The sequence below is a fragment of the Prionailurus viverrinus genome, chromosome C2 (assembly GCF_022837055.1).
Source record: "Prionailurus viverrinus isolate Anna chromosome C2, UM_Priviv_1.0, whole genome shotgun sequence".
Taxonomy (NCBI): Eukaryota; Metazoa; Chordata; class Mammalia; order Carnivora; family Felidae; genus Prionailurus; species Prionailurus viverrinus.
The window spans coordinates 106,872,159-106,886,503 of NC_062569.1; the positions used below are offsets into that span (position 1 = coordinate 106,872,159).

Consider the following 14,345-nt stretch of genomic DNA (forward strand, 5'->3'; position numbering starts at 1 on the left):
TCTTGCTTTGTTTCTCTTATTTTTCTTACTTTATGAAGTGGAAGAATAATAGTACCTAGTATCTTGGGAAAATAATCACTCTCCAAATATCTAAATCTTCATACACCTCAGGTCTGGAATAAAACCAAAAGTAACAACTAGACACGAAGTAGCAGTATAAGTTGTAACACTCAACGTCCTCGTTCAAAATAGTTGTCCTTTCTTTTTTATAAATTTAAAACAAGGGGCGCCTGGGTGGCGCAGTCGGTTAAGCGTCCGACTTCAGCCAGGTCACGATCTCGCGGTCCGTGAGTTCGAGCCCCGCGTCAGGCTCTGGGCTGATGGCTCAGAGCCTGGAGCCTGTTTCCGATTCTGTGTCTCCCTCTCTCTCTGCCCCTCCCCCGTTCATGCTCTGCCTCTCTCTGTCCCAAAAATAAACGTTGAAAAAAAAAATTTAAATTTAAAACCAAAACCATCATCTCTGTCTCTCTCTCCTCCCATTTTATTTAGCATAATTCCTAATGAGCACTTGGTAAGCACTTGATTGTTAAGTTAGTACAGTACTGAAGCTGATGATAGACGCAAGAGAGTGTATGTGTGCTGGGTTTGTGTGGGTGAGGGCAGGGCAGGAGAGGGATTGGAAGAAGAGAACACCCGTGACATACAAGGAAGAAAACCAGTTGTTGGTGGTTTTTTTTTTTTTTTAATTTGTTTTCATGTAATTTATTTTTGATAGAGAGAGAGAGAAAGAGTACAGGCAGGGGAAGGTCAGAGAGAGAGGGAGACCCAGAATCCGAAGCAGGCTCCAGGCTCTGAGCTGTCAGCACAGAGCCTGATGCAGGGCTCGATCCCATGAACTGCGAGATCATGACCTGAGCCAAAAGTTGGACACTTAACTGACTGAGTCACCCAGGTGCCCTCCACCTTTTTTCTTTTTTTTTTAAGAAAAACAGTTTTTAATGTATTTTTCCAGCACTGGCCTTCAGCCAAAGCTAGAATATAATCTCCTTGTTTAAAAAAGGATTTCTTTTCCTCCTGTTTTTAATGAGAATGATAAATGTTACAATGTATCCTCACCCTCCGTACCTATTACCTAGTATGCAGTTTTTAAAACATTTTATCATGGGAATAAAGGGCATGGGGATCTAGATATCTGGAACTTGATGTACCTTCACATAACCCATCAGTCTCCCCAATTAATTGTAAGCAAATGCATTCTTGTGTGAAATAGGAGCAACTATCCTTTAGACTTATTTTCATTAGAGGTAATACTTCAAATTAAACATCATCTTCCCATTTTAAAGATAAGAAACCCAAATAAGCACCAAATGTTTACATTAGAATGAAGTGTACCTGTGGAATACCTACCATAAGGGAATTCATAAAATGGACACCCTGTACATGAAGTGGCACCTCGCTCTCCTTCATCATGTGTCCTCTGTCCCTGTGCCACTTCCCATCATCCACTAGAGGCATTTGCCCTTTTGATTTGCATCTTCGCTTGGCAAATGGTAAGGACAGCAAGAGTAAATTCTACTGCATTTCCTACTTGTACAGAGCTGTTAGGGAAAGAGCTGTTCAGCTCATCATTAAAATGAAGTGTAAGAATTCCCTGTGACTTTCATCAACTCCCTATCCCCCCACCCCTACCTTGCGTGATCAGATTACCTAAGTAATCCTTTACTTTTAACATGAATCTGCAAGCTAAGAATTACTAGGTTTATTTATCTTGTATTATTGGTAAGAGATTTCTTTCCTATAGTACTGTTTCCTTTCTCTGAAATTCTTGCGTTCTAGAAACCTGTCCCTTAATAGGACACCTGTCCCTTAATAAGTATTTTGTTGGCTAGATACTTACTGTTGTTGGTTTGTTTTAATTAGCTGAGGTGAAAATATTTGCATTAAAATGCTTTAAAACATCATTGGAAACTTGAGATTTATCTACTTAGATCTAGATGCTAACGTTGTGTTAAGCTATCTTTATTGGTTTCTCTCGAAAGGTTAAGAATACTGCTGTTTCTAATGTGATAAAAACTATCTCTGACTTGTTATGTTACTTCAAGTGACATTATTCTAAAATGACCCTGTGTACAATAATCTTTTGAAGATGCTGCTAGATAAATGCATCGAAAGATTCCCCTTTTTTTGAGATTGTGGCTTTTGCTCTTTTGGTGGAGAGGCACATGTTTATGTGAATGACCTCAAACTTATCTCTAAATCTCAAGGGCTGTCTATCAAGAAATAAGTCCTCTATGTTCACTGGCTTCATTGCCAATCTGATGGTGTAGAAGGACAAACTATAGTGATATTTTTGGGGTAGATTTTGTGTCGGTTTACATGTGTGGGATAGGGAAAAGGGGTTGTGTTTGGGGTTTTGTACAGATAAAAAGGTTTGTCTTAATTGTGCTACGATTATCACAAATGTGTTCCCTGAATCTCAAGGATCCCAAACACCTTAAGCTTAATATTTAGACAACAGTTGAATCATAAGACATTTCGAACTTCCAAGATTAGTAACAAATGCTGTCTTGAGGCATATAGAAAAATATTAATCTAGGATAACCTAGAATTTATAGTAAATTGTGTGATAACTCAGATTAAACTTCTTCCATAAGCCCAAACTTACCTTAATGTCTCCTCATTCTTCAACCTCCTTTAGCTGTAAGGTACTTAGGATGTTCAAGACAGCATGGGAAATACAAAATGAATAAAGCACAGTGTAGTGTGGTGAGAATGAGACAGGTGTATGATTAACTAAAAGATAAGGCGTAAGAGAAGCCTTCAGAAAATACAATATGGGATCCTCAAGAAGAAAAAAAAATCAAATTGAGATGCAGTGTAAAAGAAGGAATAAAGCTGCACACAAGAAGGTCACTGGCTATAGACATGAAAAGATTAGTAGGTGTTTTTATAGACACGACAGGAAGGAACCGCATGAGGTTAGAGAAAATATGCATAGCGAAGGAAGTCCATTTTCAATGGATAGAATAGAGAGAGAGAGAATTGGCAGGATAGGTGAAATTATGGCAGTGTAGATTCTAACCAATAATACGGAGTCTTGAATTCTATACTATGTTATCTTTAATTTGTTAGGAAAGAGGTCTTAAAGGTTTTTTTGTTGTTTTTGTTTGTTTTTCTATTTTTTTGGCAGAGGAGTAATAGTATCAGAATATTTAAGTTGGTAGTAATTTCAGTGGAATTGCGGTAGATTTGGGACAGAGGAAAAAGTTGTTTCCTCAGTTGAATAAAGAAGGCCTGAATCTGTGGGGTTTCAGTGTGAACTGCTTCAGTCGATGGCTATCCATCCGCACATTTGAGGAATTATTGTTTTCTCCTATTTTTAAACAGGCTTTTCAAATCTCCAGAGAACATAAAATATTTATTTTTAGCCCAACTTGTAATTTATTGCACTCCCTCAGGTAGCGGCAGCTAAAATGATTAAGTCTAGTGAAGTGGGTACAGGTGGGAACATGGAATTCAGAATGAAACCGTGTTTAGGATCTGTTTTATCATAGTGTAACTATAAGAGTGCATCGAATGAGGGAGCCGCGCAAAGGAGACATTGGAACTCTAGCACAGGTCCTAGTTTTTAGAGTGAAACTTCAATGCCATAAGATTTAGATTGTGTAACTTTGAAATGCAAATATTGATGTATTTCAAATGTGTTCTTTAAACCATGTTTCTTATTTTAAGTTGATAGAGAAGGTATGGGCTTTTCAATTTTGCATTCTAGAGCTTCAGCAGCATTTTAGAAATACGGGGGGAGGAAAAGAAATTGGTAGGTCATTGATGGGGCTTTAGGGCTATTCAGGTTACATTATAGCCTTTTGCTCCAACTTAAGCCTATCCTTTAAATATGAATTCGTAAGAGTTGAGGTGAGCGCCCCATGATAAAACACTAATAATTACTTAAAGATTTTAAAATAGGTTTAATCTTTTTTGTATGTGTGTGAATATGTCTATATGAAGTTATTTTCTCTTTTTTTAATTGCTTTATTTCAAGTTCTCGGATTAGTCACAAGCGCTGTTGCTCAGTCCCTGTAGTGTAACTGAGAAACCTGGGAATCAGAATTTCTGATTCTGAGTAACAAAACACTGGTTCTCTGCCGGTACCTTATGAGCAAGGTAACCGTTTTAGTTGGTGGTGTTCACACTGAAAATTCTGGTTAAAATTGCACGCGCTCTGAAAGAGCAGGCGGGCTCTACTTCCCAATAGTGTTGATGCTTCAGCCTTGAAAGATGAAAGGCATTTCTGTAAGGTTTTATCAAGAAGTTTAAAAATGTTCTGTTAACCCCAGAGAGATATAATTTACAACACTTTTATTTGGGAGAATTGAAATAAGAATTGCACTGGTACTGCTTTTTCTTCCCTGAATCCTATGGAGAATGGTAACTTTTCAATAAAAACTGATGGTTATTTGGGGAATTTCACCATCTGTGTATCAAGCTGTGTGTATCTGTTTTATAGAAATTATAGTACGCATTCCTTCTCAATGTGTTTAAGAATCGTGTTGTATTATACTTTTTACATATAACTTGGTGTTCCTTTGGGTGGTGGTGGTGAATAATCACTATGGTGCAACTGACTCCTAAGTAAATTATATGATATTGCGCTTGTTTAAATAAACAGAAATTACATACTCTTCTCAAAATTATAGGTTTTCTAAGAGCTTCTACTGTTTTAAGGTCCTCCAGAAGTTAAATTCTAAATGAACCCTTGGATTTCCTTTCAGGTCTTTTCCAATGGTCACCTGGGAAGTGAAGAATATGATGTTCCTCCCCGGCTTTCTCCTCCTCCTCCAGCTGCTGCCCTTCTCCCTAGCATCAAGTGAGTTTTACTGAATTTGCAGAGCATCTCTCCATGCATATGGATATGGTAAATAGTCGATATGAGGTACTCAATACAGAAAGTACAAGGTGAATAGAAACACATCAATAAAAGTGATTCAGCCAGATTTATAAAGTACCAGAAATCAAGGTCCTTCCTGATTCTTTGCTGGTAACCACAGCATATGTGATACTTACCTAAACTCTGAGGTTGCATATGGAACAACAGGGAGAGAGAACTTGAGTCTTCTTTGTATCTAAGAAGAAGAGAGAGCAGGGGCGCCTGGGTGGCTCAGTCAGTTAAGCATCCAACTTCAGCTCAGGTCATGATCTCACAGTTCATTAGTTCGAGCCCCACATCAGGCTCTGTGCTGAAAGCTCAAGAGCCTGGAGCCTGCTTCCAATTCTGTGTCTCCCTCTCCCTCTCTCTCTGCTCCTCCCCCACTCATGCTCCGGTGGTCATTCTCTCTTGCTCTCTCGCTCTCTCTCTCAAAAATAAAAATAAAAATAAAGAGGACAGAGTAGCACGGTGCGCTTTCCCCTCAATTTATCTCTCTTCCCAAGTGGTGTCACATTAATCCCAACTATCCAGTGTGATATCAGAAAATAATCTTTGATTCTTTCAATTTTCACAATTTCTGAATCCATTCAGCCAGTAAGTCCTATTTGCTTGTTCTTTTGAAGTTTTTTATAGTCAGCTAATCTTCCCTGTTGCCTCATAGCTGGATGTCTGGAAGAACAGACATAATGGATGATGTGTTACGATTTTAGAATTAATATCAATGGATTTTAAAATGCATTAACTGAAAAATAAGTTAACCTGGGTTATCTCATTTGAAAAATGGGGACACAAGAAGCACATTAGGCAGTTAGTTAATATAGGTACCCAAGTCAAACCAGGATAAAACCAAGTCTCCTGATTCCAATTTTTTCACTCTTTATATTAAATCAGGCTACCTGCCTTTTCTCCAATATATTTTGTTTACACAGCTGAATTGTTTTCATTCTGCTGTCCCCAGATCAGTTTCCTGCTCAAAACCCTGCATTGTTTTTTTTCTTTCCTTTTAAGTTAATCTATGCTCTTCTGCTAGCAGTAAGATCCACAGAATTTTACCCAACTAAAATATTGTTCAGTAATTCCTAATGTTTCCCCTCCAATCTTGTCTTGATTTTTTTTTTTTTTTGGCTTTGTGAATTTTTAAGCTACTTCCTCCTATGCACCACCTTTTCAGAATCTTTATTCTATAGGTCCATGTCTCAGGCTCTGTTTCTTTATGAAAACTTCTCTGACTTCTTCATTCATAATGATAGTAAGAGGTAAGACTAATTCTCAGTCTTCTTCCTACAGTTTATTGTCTACATTTAATTATGTACTCTGCTCCACTGTTTTCTAGTTTTAAAGTGCTTCTTCACATTAAAAAAAAAAGGTCATAAGGTTTTGAGAGCAAAATATTTTTCTTGTCCTTTCTGATTCTTCCCTAACACTTTACTGTTTTTGCTATGTGGTGCCTATATCACAAATATGTGGTTACTTGGTTGATTATCGGGTAAGATCCTCACTTCCAACTGAAAGTCTTAGAGCATTTACTCCTTTCTCTGCTGGTCACTGAGATCCCCTATACATATGGATGCAAAAGAAGGATAAGCGAAACCCAGCCCCTGAAGTTTGCACTCTACTCTAGAAAATAAAATTAACACACATGAAACCTCTGGAGAACATTATGTTGACTTGTACAATTCTAGTTGTTAGTTTTTACTTTCACTTGGAGGAAAGACTGTTACAGACCTTGGAAGTCAAGGATGTTTCATAAAGAGATGGAAATTTCCTGGGGCGCCTGGGTGGCACAGTCGGTTAAGCGTCCGGCTTCAGCCAGGTCACGATCTCGCGGTCCGTGAGTTCGAGCCCCGCGTCAGGCTCTGGGCTGATGGCTCAGAGCCTGGAGCCTCTTTCCGATTCTGTGTCTCCCTCTCTCTCTGCCCCTCCCGCGTTCATGCTCTGTCTCTCTCTGTCCCAAAAATAAATAAACGTTGAAGAGATGGAAATTTCCTGAGTCATGGAGAATAGGCACAGTTCAAAAGGGGAGATGAGAAGCAGCAAGAGTGTGAAGTTTGCCATCATTCAGGGGACAGTGGGAAACTAAGCTCATTGGAGCATTCTCCACTGGTAACTTTTCTGGGAACTGCCAGATAATGTAGCTGACATAAAAGTTGGAAGCAAATACACATATTCTGTATAGTAGGCTCTAAATCAGTAAGAACGTATGGTATCATAGCCTCAGATGAACTCTGAATATATGTAATAAAATATCTCAAGTTCAATTAATTCTGATAATTCAGAGAACATCAGAAACAAAGTAAATAAAACCTTGCCAATTAGATTAAATTTTCACATTCTGTTTATTAAATTCATGTTGGCAAGTGAGATAAGCAGAGGTTGCAGTTTGCTTCGTATGTATTTTAGTTACGTGTTTGTCCTATAAAGTAAGAATAAATTCATAGTGTAATGTATTGACATTTTTCTAGTACTTCAGTTTGTAAGTCCTTGTAAGTATATTTTCTCTCCATTTATTCTTGATTTTTCCCTCAGAAACAGTGCAGTTGCTTTAAACAGAGAAATACTTAAACAATGCAGATTTAACAGCAAAATAGTTTTGTTTTGCATGCTGCAAATTAACCATAGTTAACAATGAAAGAGTTGACTTTTCATTGCACATTTATCTCTTCAATTTTTTTATTCTGACTATATGGGTGGCATTTGTTCATTGTATAAAATATGGAAACTAGAAATGACAAAAATTTAACAAATATGTAAATTCGAGCATCTACATACTCCAAATATCCATGTCTAGAGTTTCAACATTTTGACATTTTTAGACTTTTTTTTACATGACATAGATTATATTATAGAGATAATTTCCATGCCCTTTTTTGTTACTTAATATTTTAGTAGGCATTTTCCATAGTCATTTATGGACTGTCTTATTATGAAACCAGCATGGAATTCTGAAGTGAATATTAAAATTAAATCAGACTTGGTCTCAGACCTGACTCTAGCATATTAAATATTTGTCTTGTCTTTGAACAAAGTAACTTCTCAGGGCCTCGCTTTCTCTATCTGATAAATGAAAGAGTGTTTATCTTAAATGATCTCCAAATTCCTTTTGAGCTTCAACTTTTTAGATTCTATGCAGTGTTTTTTTAAGGGATGCTCATCTATAATGCTGACTTACATGAAATATTTGGCAGCTTAAATGTTCATTTGTGGCTCGTTGTGTCTCATTGCTGAAGCCAGCGTGAGTTGGATTACTGCTCTAGTTTTGCGTTTGTTTGTTATGTTTGATCTATCTGGGCCTCATTAGAATGTAAACCAGGGTACAGTGAGGAATAGACCCTTAGTACTGGAGGGGCATAGAACAGAGGTCTCAGCAAATAGGGACGAAATGGGATGTTGGATGTTCAAGTACCTAATTCTATGTTAGACTCTTACTGCATGTTTCAAAATAAGTCCAAAGCAAAATCACAAATTACTACTCAGACTTTTGCAGTTCTCACAAACGTTGAGACCCTCAGTGTTGAATTCAGGAAAGTCACAGCTAGCATTTACCTTTAAATGTACTTTGTATTGTTATAAATATTTACTAAAGAGTAATAAGTTATTTGATGTTACTCTGATCACCTTTTACTTGATATAAGAGGCTACTCTGTGATAGTTTTACTTTCTTGTAAAAGTGTTTGCAATTATGTGACTTTTATTGTATGACTTATGTTGAGGCCTAGAAGAATACAGAATTTATTTTTAAGAAATATCCTGTTTGTAGAAGAAAGCTGAAACTGTACTAGTATACATTGATTTGGTTTTTGGGTTTTGTTTTTTTTTTTTAGTTTTTCTAAATGTTTCTATTTAATTAACATCATTGACATTTAGCTACAAACGTAAAATTTTAAATAAAAGCTTGAAACATGAGTGCCTACTATTTTCTAGGGGGAGAATGAAAAAAATCCTATGTGGTTTGTTTTTATTACATTTTTACTAAATTTTTACTAAATTATATTTGTCTTGAAATAATTTGATTTTTTAAAATTTAAATGAAATCTGAAACAGTTAAAAAAATTATTTCACTTGACACAAGATATTGACAAATAAATAGAAGAATTATTGCCAGTAATAATGGAATGATTATTTTCAAGTAAGATGTTCTAGAATACAGATGAATGTCATTTTCTTTTTTCAGAAGAATATTTTGGGTGCCTTGTCTTTTATAAATGCACCTTTTGTACTTTTGGAATATTAATCGTAAGCCTTCAAATGCATGCTGAACAAATATTATTTGATTAATACTTTTGTAAAAAAAAAAAAAAGGTTTAGGGGCGCCTGAGTGGCTTAGTGGGTTGAGTGTCTGCCTTCGGCTTAGGCCATGATCTCACGGTCTGTGAGTTCGAGCCCCACGTCGGGCTCTGTGCTGTCAATTCAGAGCCTGAAGCCTGTTCAGATTCTTTGTCTCCCTCTGTGCCCCATCCCCTACTTGCTCGTGTGTGCTCTCTTTCTGTAAGAAATAAATAAACATTAAAAAAAAAAAAACGGTTTGCTGTTGGAGACGGTGGTGTTGATCACTGTTACCTGCTTTTCCAAACAGATAAGGTGCTAATAACATTTTCAGTTCGGTGAATAGAGAATCCTAATTTTTGCCTGAGCTACTTTTTACTCAGTTGTGTGTAATAAGTGGAGATGCAGCATGAACTAGATAAAATCCCATCCTCACTGGAACTTGTGCTCTAGTTAGGAGAACAGAAAGTAAACAAATAATGATATTGTATTTTGTCAGGTAGTTGTAAGTGCTAGGAGGAAAAATAAAGCAGGGAAGGGGATAAATAGTATATGGAGGTTTATACTTTAGGTAAAGTCATCAGGAAAGGTAATATTTGACCAGAGCCTGAAAGCAGTAAAGGAGCAAGCCATGAGGTTATCTGGGTAAAGAGCATGAAAGCTAGACGACTCAAGTGTAGAAAAGGGAGGCACGTGAATCCCTTCAGCATGTTGAAGAGCAGCAAGGACAGTGTGACTAGAGTTGAATATGGTATTCAGGGGCTAAATAGTATACTGTCTTTAAAGCCAAGGTAAGAACTTTGGTTTGGTGAGTTTTAGAAAGTTTTGGTCAGCATTATGACATGATGCTGGTTTGCATTTTTAAGGAATTTCCCTGGCTGCTGTGTGAAGAATGGTCTTTGGGGAAGCAGGGAGACCAATGGAGAGTGCCATTGGTGGTAGACCAGTCAGAGATGTGGTAGACCAGTCAGAGATGGTCAGGGCTCTGACTGGAGTAACGGTGATGGAGTTACTGGGTCAGCTTTGGGGTATATTTTGGTCCAGTGGGACCTGTTAATAAATTGGATATCTGTGAGGTATGATAGTGACGACTCTTCTTACATAAGTTTTTGGCTAAAGAAATCGAGTGAATGGTTGGTGCCATTTTCCAAAGTGAGGGAGACTGGAGAAGGAACAGATGTGGGAACAGGTCAGAGGTATAAAATGGAGACTGAGGGACCTGAAGAGTTTGGGATGCCTGTTACACACACACACGCACACACACACACACACACACACACACACACACCTAAATTGAAGTGTTGAGGGAGCAATTAGTTAGACATAACATCCAAATATTATATTCAGGTAAATATTTCAGCAGGTACTATCTAAAGCTAATAAATTTATTTCTACATGTCAAATCACAAATTTAGTAGATTGGCTACGCTCTTAGGCATACGAATGTAACTGAGATTTTCAACAGTATACGAACTTACATATTAAAGCATTACCTTGAAGGAGACTATACCACTTACCCCTGCAATGTTGATTGTAAGAACATTATTGGTTCTTATTAAAATCTCCATTTATTACCAAATTGCTTCAGAAAATAAACTAGAAATGTAGTTTTGTGAATGTAACCTCAACTACTGCCACCCTCCAGAGTCACCAAAAAGGTCCACACTTCAAACATCAGCATCTGTGCATGTGAACACGCGTGTGATTGTGGTTGTCTTTAAACAGTCTCCAGAATGGTCTGTATGTAAATGTAAGTGTAAAACTATAAAGTTAGATGAATATGAATGAAATTATTTGGCAAACTCATGGGAGAGGGGAGAGTTTTGTTTTGTTTTGCTTTGTTTTTGACTAAGATTTGAAGACAGAGAAGAGAAAAAAGTACTAAGCCTTGGGAGATATTAATCCAAATATCACATTGTAACTTAAAACCACTGAAAGGGAATGAGCTTGATGGAAGTGTGTTATTTTGTATATGGTGCATACCAGGTCTCATTATTTGTGCTCAGTGTCAAAAGAGCAGGAAAACATATTCTGTTGTTATTCACCTGAGGATTCCTGTAGACTGAATGTACTTTGGTTTTACATGAATCCTTTTTATGCCCAATGATAAGAAATTATTATTGATTTAAGTATAAGACAAATATGGTAGAAAACTTTTCAATGGAAGATAAAGCTGTAATTAAGAGGCTACTCTATTTTTTTTTTAATTTTTTTTAACGTTTATTTATTTTTGAGACAGAGAGAGACAGAGCATGAACAGGGGAGGGTCAGAGAGAGAGGGAGACACAGAATCGGAAACAGGCTCCAGGCTCTGAGCTGTCAGCACAGAGCCTGACGCGGGGCTCAAACTCACGGACCGTGAGATCATGACCTGAGCCGAAGTCAGACGCTTAACCGACTGAGCCACCCAGGCGCCCCTATTTTTTTAATCCTAGTAAATGAATATGGTTGCTCTTTCATTAGTCTCTGAACCAGCTTTCCTCCAGTACCTTAAAATCTTTTTAAGACTAGCCAAGATATTGCACTATTTTTGTTTGTTCTACCTTGGGTAAATGGAAAGGTGCATTATTACCAAAGATGGTGGTCTCCTGTAGGTAACAATTGACATGACATATAAGGGATGGTGGAGAGTGGGTCTTTCTTTTCAGTTTGTTCACTGTGATCACTGTGGTGTTCTTCTCTCATTGTATCATGTAGAATGTTTGTGCATTTGAGTCTGACCTATTGATATGGCTTGATATTTGAAACTCAGACTTAACTTATAAATCGGTGAGTTTATGCAGCAAAATAAACTTTGTTCAAATCTCCTGCAAAGTAACTTGACCATCCAAACTCAGATATTCTGGTGTTTTGTGGTGAATCCCTGGAAACTACTGGTTGATGCCTTGATGAAAACAATTGAGGGTTGCCACTATATCATTTTAAACCAGTCTCAACAGAAAAAGCAGTAATATGAGTATGATTTCTCTCCTTTTTATTCTAGTGTTGTAATTTCTAAATTCACATAGAATAATCCCTTCTCATCTTTTGTGGGAAAATGAAATTTGGTGGATGGCTATAATCTTGGTAGGGGGAATACCACTAATTCCACTAATCTTTCATTGTCTCTAACTAAAAGCTCTGATGAGAACTGATATAACATTAATCCTAATAGTCTGACAAACCTGTTAGTTATCATTTACAAAAAAGCTGATTTATGATCACAAAAAACCTAGCCATTGAAATGTGAGCCACTGGATTCTATTTAAATATACAATGTAAAATATATTCCTTATACTGTTTCTTTTTTGTCCCACAGAGGCATGATCTATCCTATATTCTCCATTTGTCCATGAACATATTGATCCATTGATAGAAAATGTATAGGATTAAAATGAGATTTTATTTTCATATTAAGGGAAGGCATCCTTGCATATTCCACAACAGTCAAGCATTTATCATGTTTCTGTTAACGTTGCTCCGTAGTCTCAAATAGAATTAAATAAGTTATGTGAAGGCCACTAAGAATATTCAGCATATTTGTGAAAGATGCATATCTGCAATACCTGAAATGAGTTAAAATGAATTTTTAATCTTAAAAAGAAAATTTTCAGTTATTAAAGCATAACTTATGTACAGTAAAATTCAGTTTTGTGAGTTCTGACTAAAGCATGGTCACGTAATCACCACCACAATCAAGTTCTAGGACAGTTCCATCACTCCAAAAAATCCCCCTGTGCCTATGTCAGATTCTTCCTTCACGCCAGACCCCTGGAAATTACCAGTCTAATTCATGTCCAGTACGGTTTTGCCTTTTCCAGAAGGTCATATAAATAGAATCATGCAGTACGTACCCCGTTGAGTCTGGCTTCTCTCTACTTAGTATAATGCATTTGAGATTCATCAATGTTGTCAAGTGTATCAATGGTTGGTTCCTTTCTATTGCTGCAGAGTACATATTCCATTATAAGGCACGCTTTATCCATCCCTCCACTGAGGGACATTTGGGTTGATTCCAGTTTTTGGCAATTACAAATAATGCCACTGTAAATATCATCGTGAAGTCTTTAACGTCCAACATACTGGAAAATTAGATTCGCAAGAAAAGTATGTGTTTCCTCAGTATCTGTCTTCCTGATTTTTAAAGCAGACCCCAGAAAATTTTAGAAATGCATATTGGTTCTAAGTTAACTTAAAAATGTAACTTAAAATCTGTTTCTCCAATTTAAAAACAAGTAGGTGAAATGCTTATAATTGAAGCTTACAGGAAAGCTTGTGTTAAACCTAATAATATACCACAGACTTTTCTTAATGTCATGAAAGAACGCTTAAAATCAGTATTACAAAGCTCACTCTGATATTCTGGGGAAATTACTTATTTGTGGCATACGTGCAATCCTTTCAAATACAGCTTTATTTTGTGTTACCACTTCTCAGGACTGATTTCTCTGAGTTAAGTATTTTATTTTCCCTGTTAGGATTCTGACAGTTAATACAAGAAATGTGGACTAATGTATATAGCAAGCTCTGAAGACTTAGTTTTAATAAAAGATATTTTTAAAAAAAAACATGCCTTCAGAAATTACTAAATAAAGATTCTTACATGTAGAAAGCAAGCGAAATGATATATTTAAAAATGTTTTTCTAAATTATAAAAGAATCCTAAAAATGATTGTTCCCTCTCCTTTAACAGCTTTGTCATCTGTTTCTCTGATAACCACTCATTTTTGTCTAAAAGCCGGGAGTGCCCCCCTTGACGCATACCACGCCAGGCCTTTGTTGACTCAGGGTCTACCCTTAAGCATTTTGCAATTCAGGACAGAAAGACAGAAATGAATATATAGAAAACACGATGTCAATGAAGGCACATATACTAAGTGTACATTAATCAAAAGAATTAAAGTTGAAAGAAAAGTTACACAAATAAACCCCTCTCATGATGTGCCTCTCACACCAAGAATATCAAATATTATAGAGGAGTGTATCTGAGTTTGTCTCAACATGTAAAAATCACTAAGAAAAGCATTGCAAAATGTATTCTTGGTTGGTTCCAAGTGTGCACTTGCAGGAAGTGGATGTATTTCTCACCGGAGGCTCAGATAACTAACACGCAGTGAATTTAACAGGAGGTGCAGGCTGGGGAGAGGATGGCTGTGCATCTTTGAGAGAATGTGGCCTTGTTCATTACCCGTGTATTAACTCCAGAATGACAGCCACAGTGCAGAATAGTCCATGG

At 36.9% G+C, this 14,345-nt stretch overlaps 1 protein-coding gene across 7 annotated transcripts in view; it reads left to right on the plus strand.

Moving 5' to 3' along the window:
• CBLB (Cbl proto-oncogene B) overlaps nucleotides 1-14,345 on the plus strand; it is a 231,140-nt gene that overhangs the window by 177,464 nt on the left and 39,331 nt on the right. For all 7 annotated transcript variants that reach the window (XM_047874977.1, XM_047874981.1, XM_047874978.1 and 4 more), the window contains one exon: nucleotides 4,713-4,807. In XM_047874977.1, coding sequence (XP_047730933.1) covers nucleotides 4,713-4,807 — 95 coding nt within the window. The remainder of the gene's footprint in view (nucleotides 1-4,712; nucleotides 4,808-14,345) is intronic.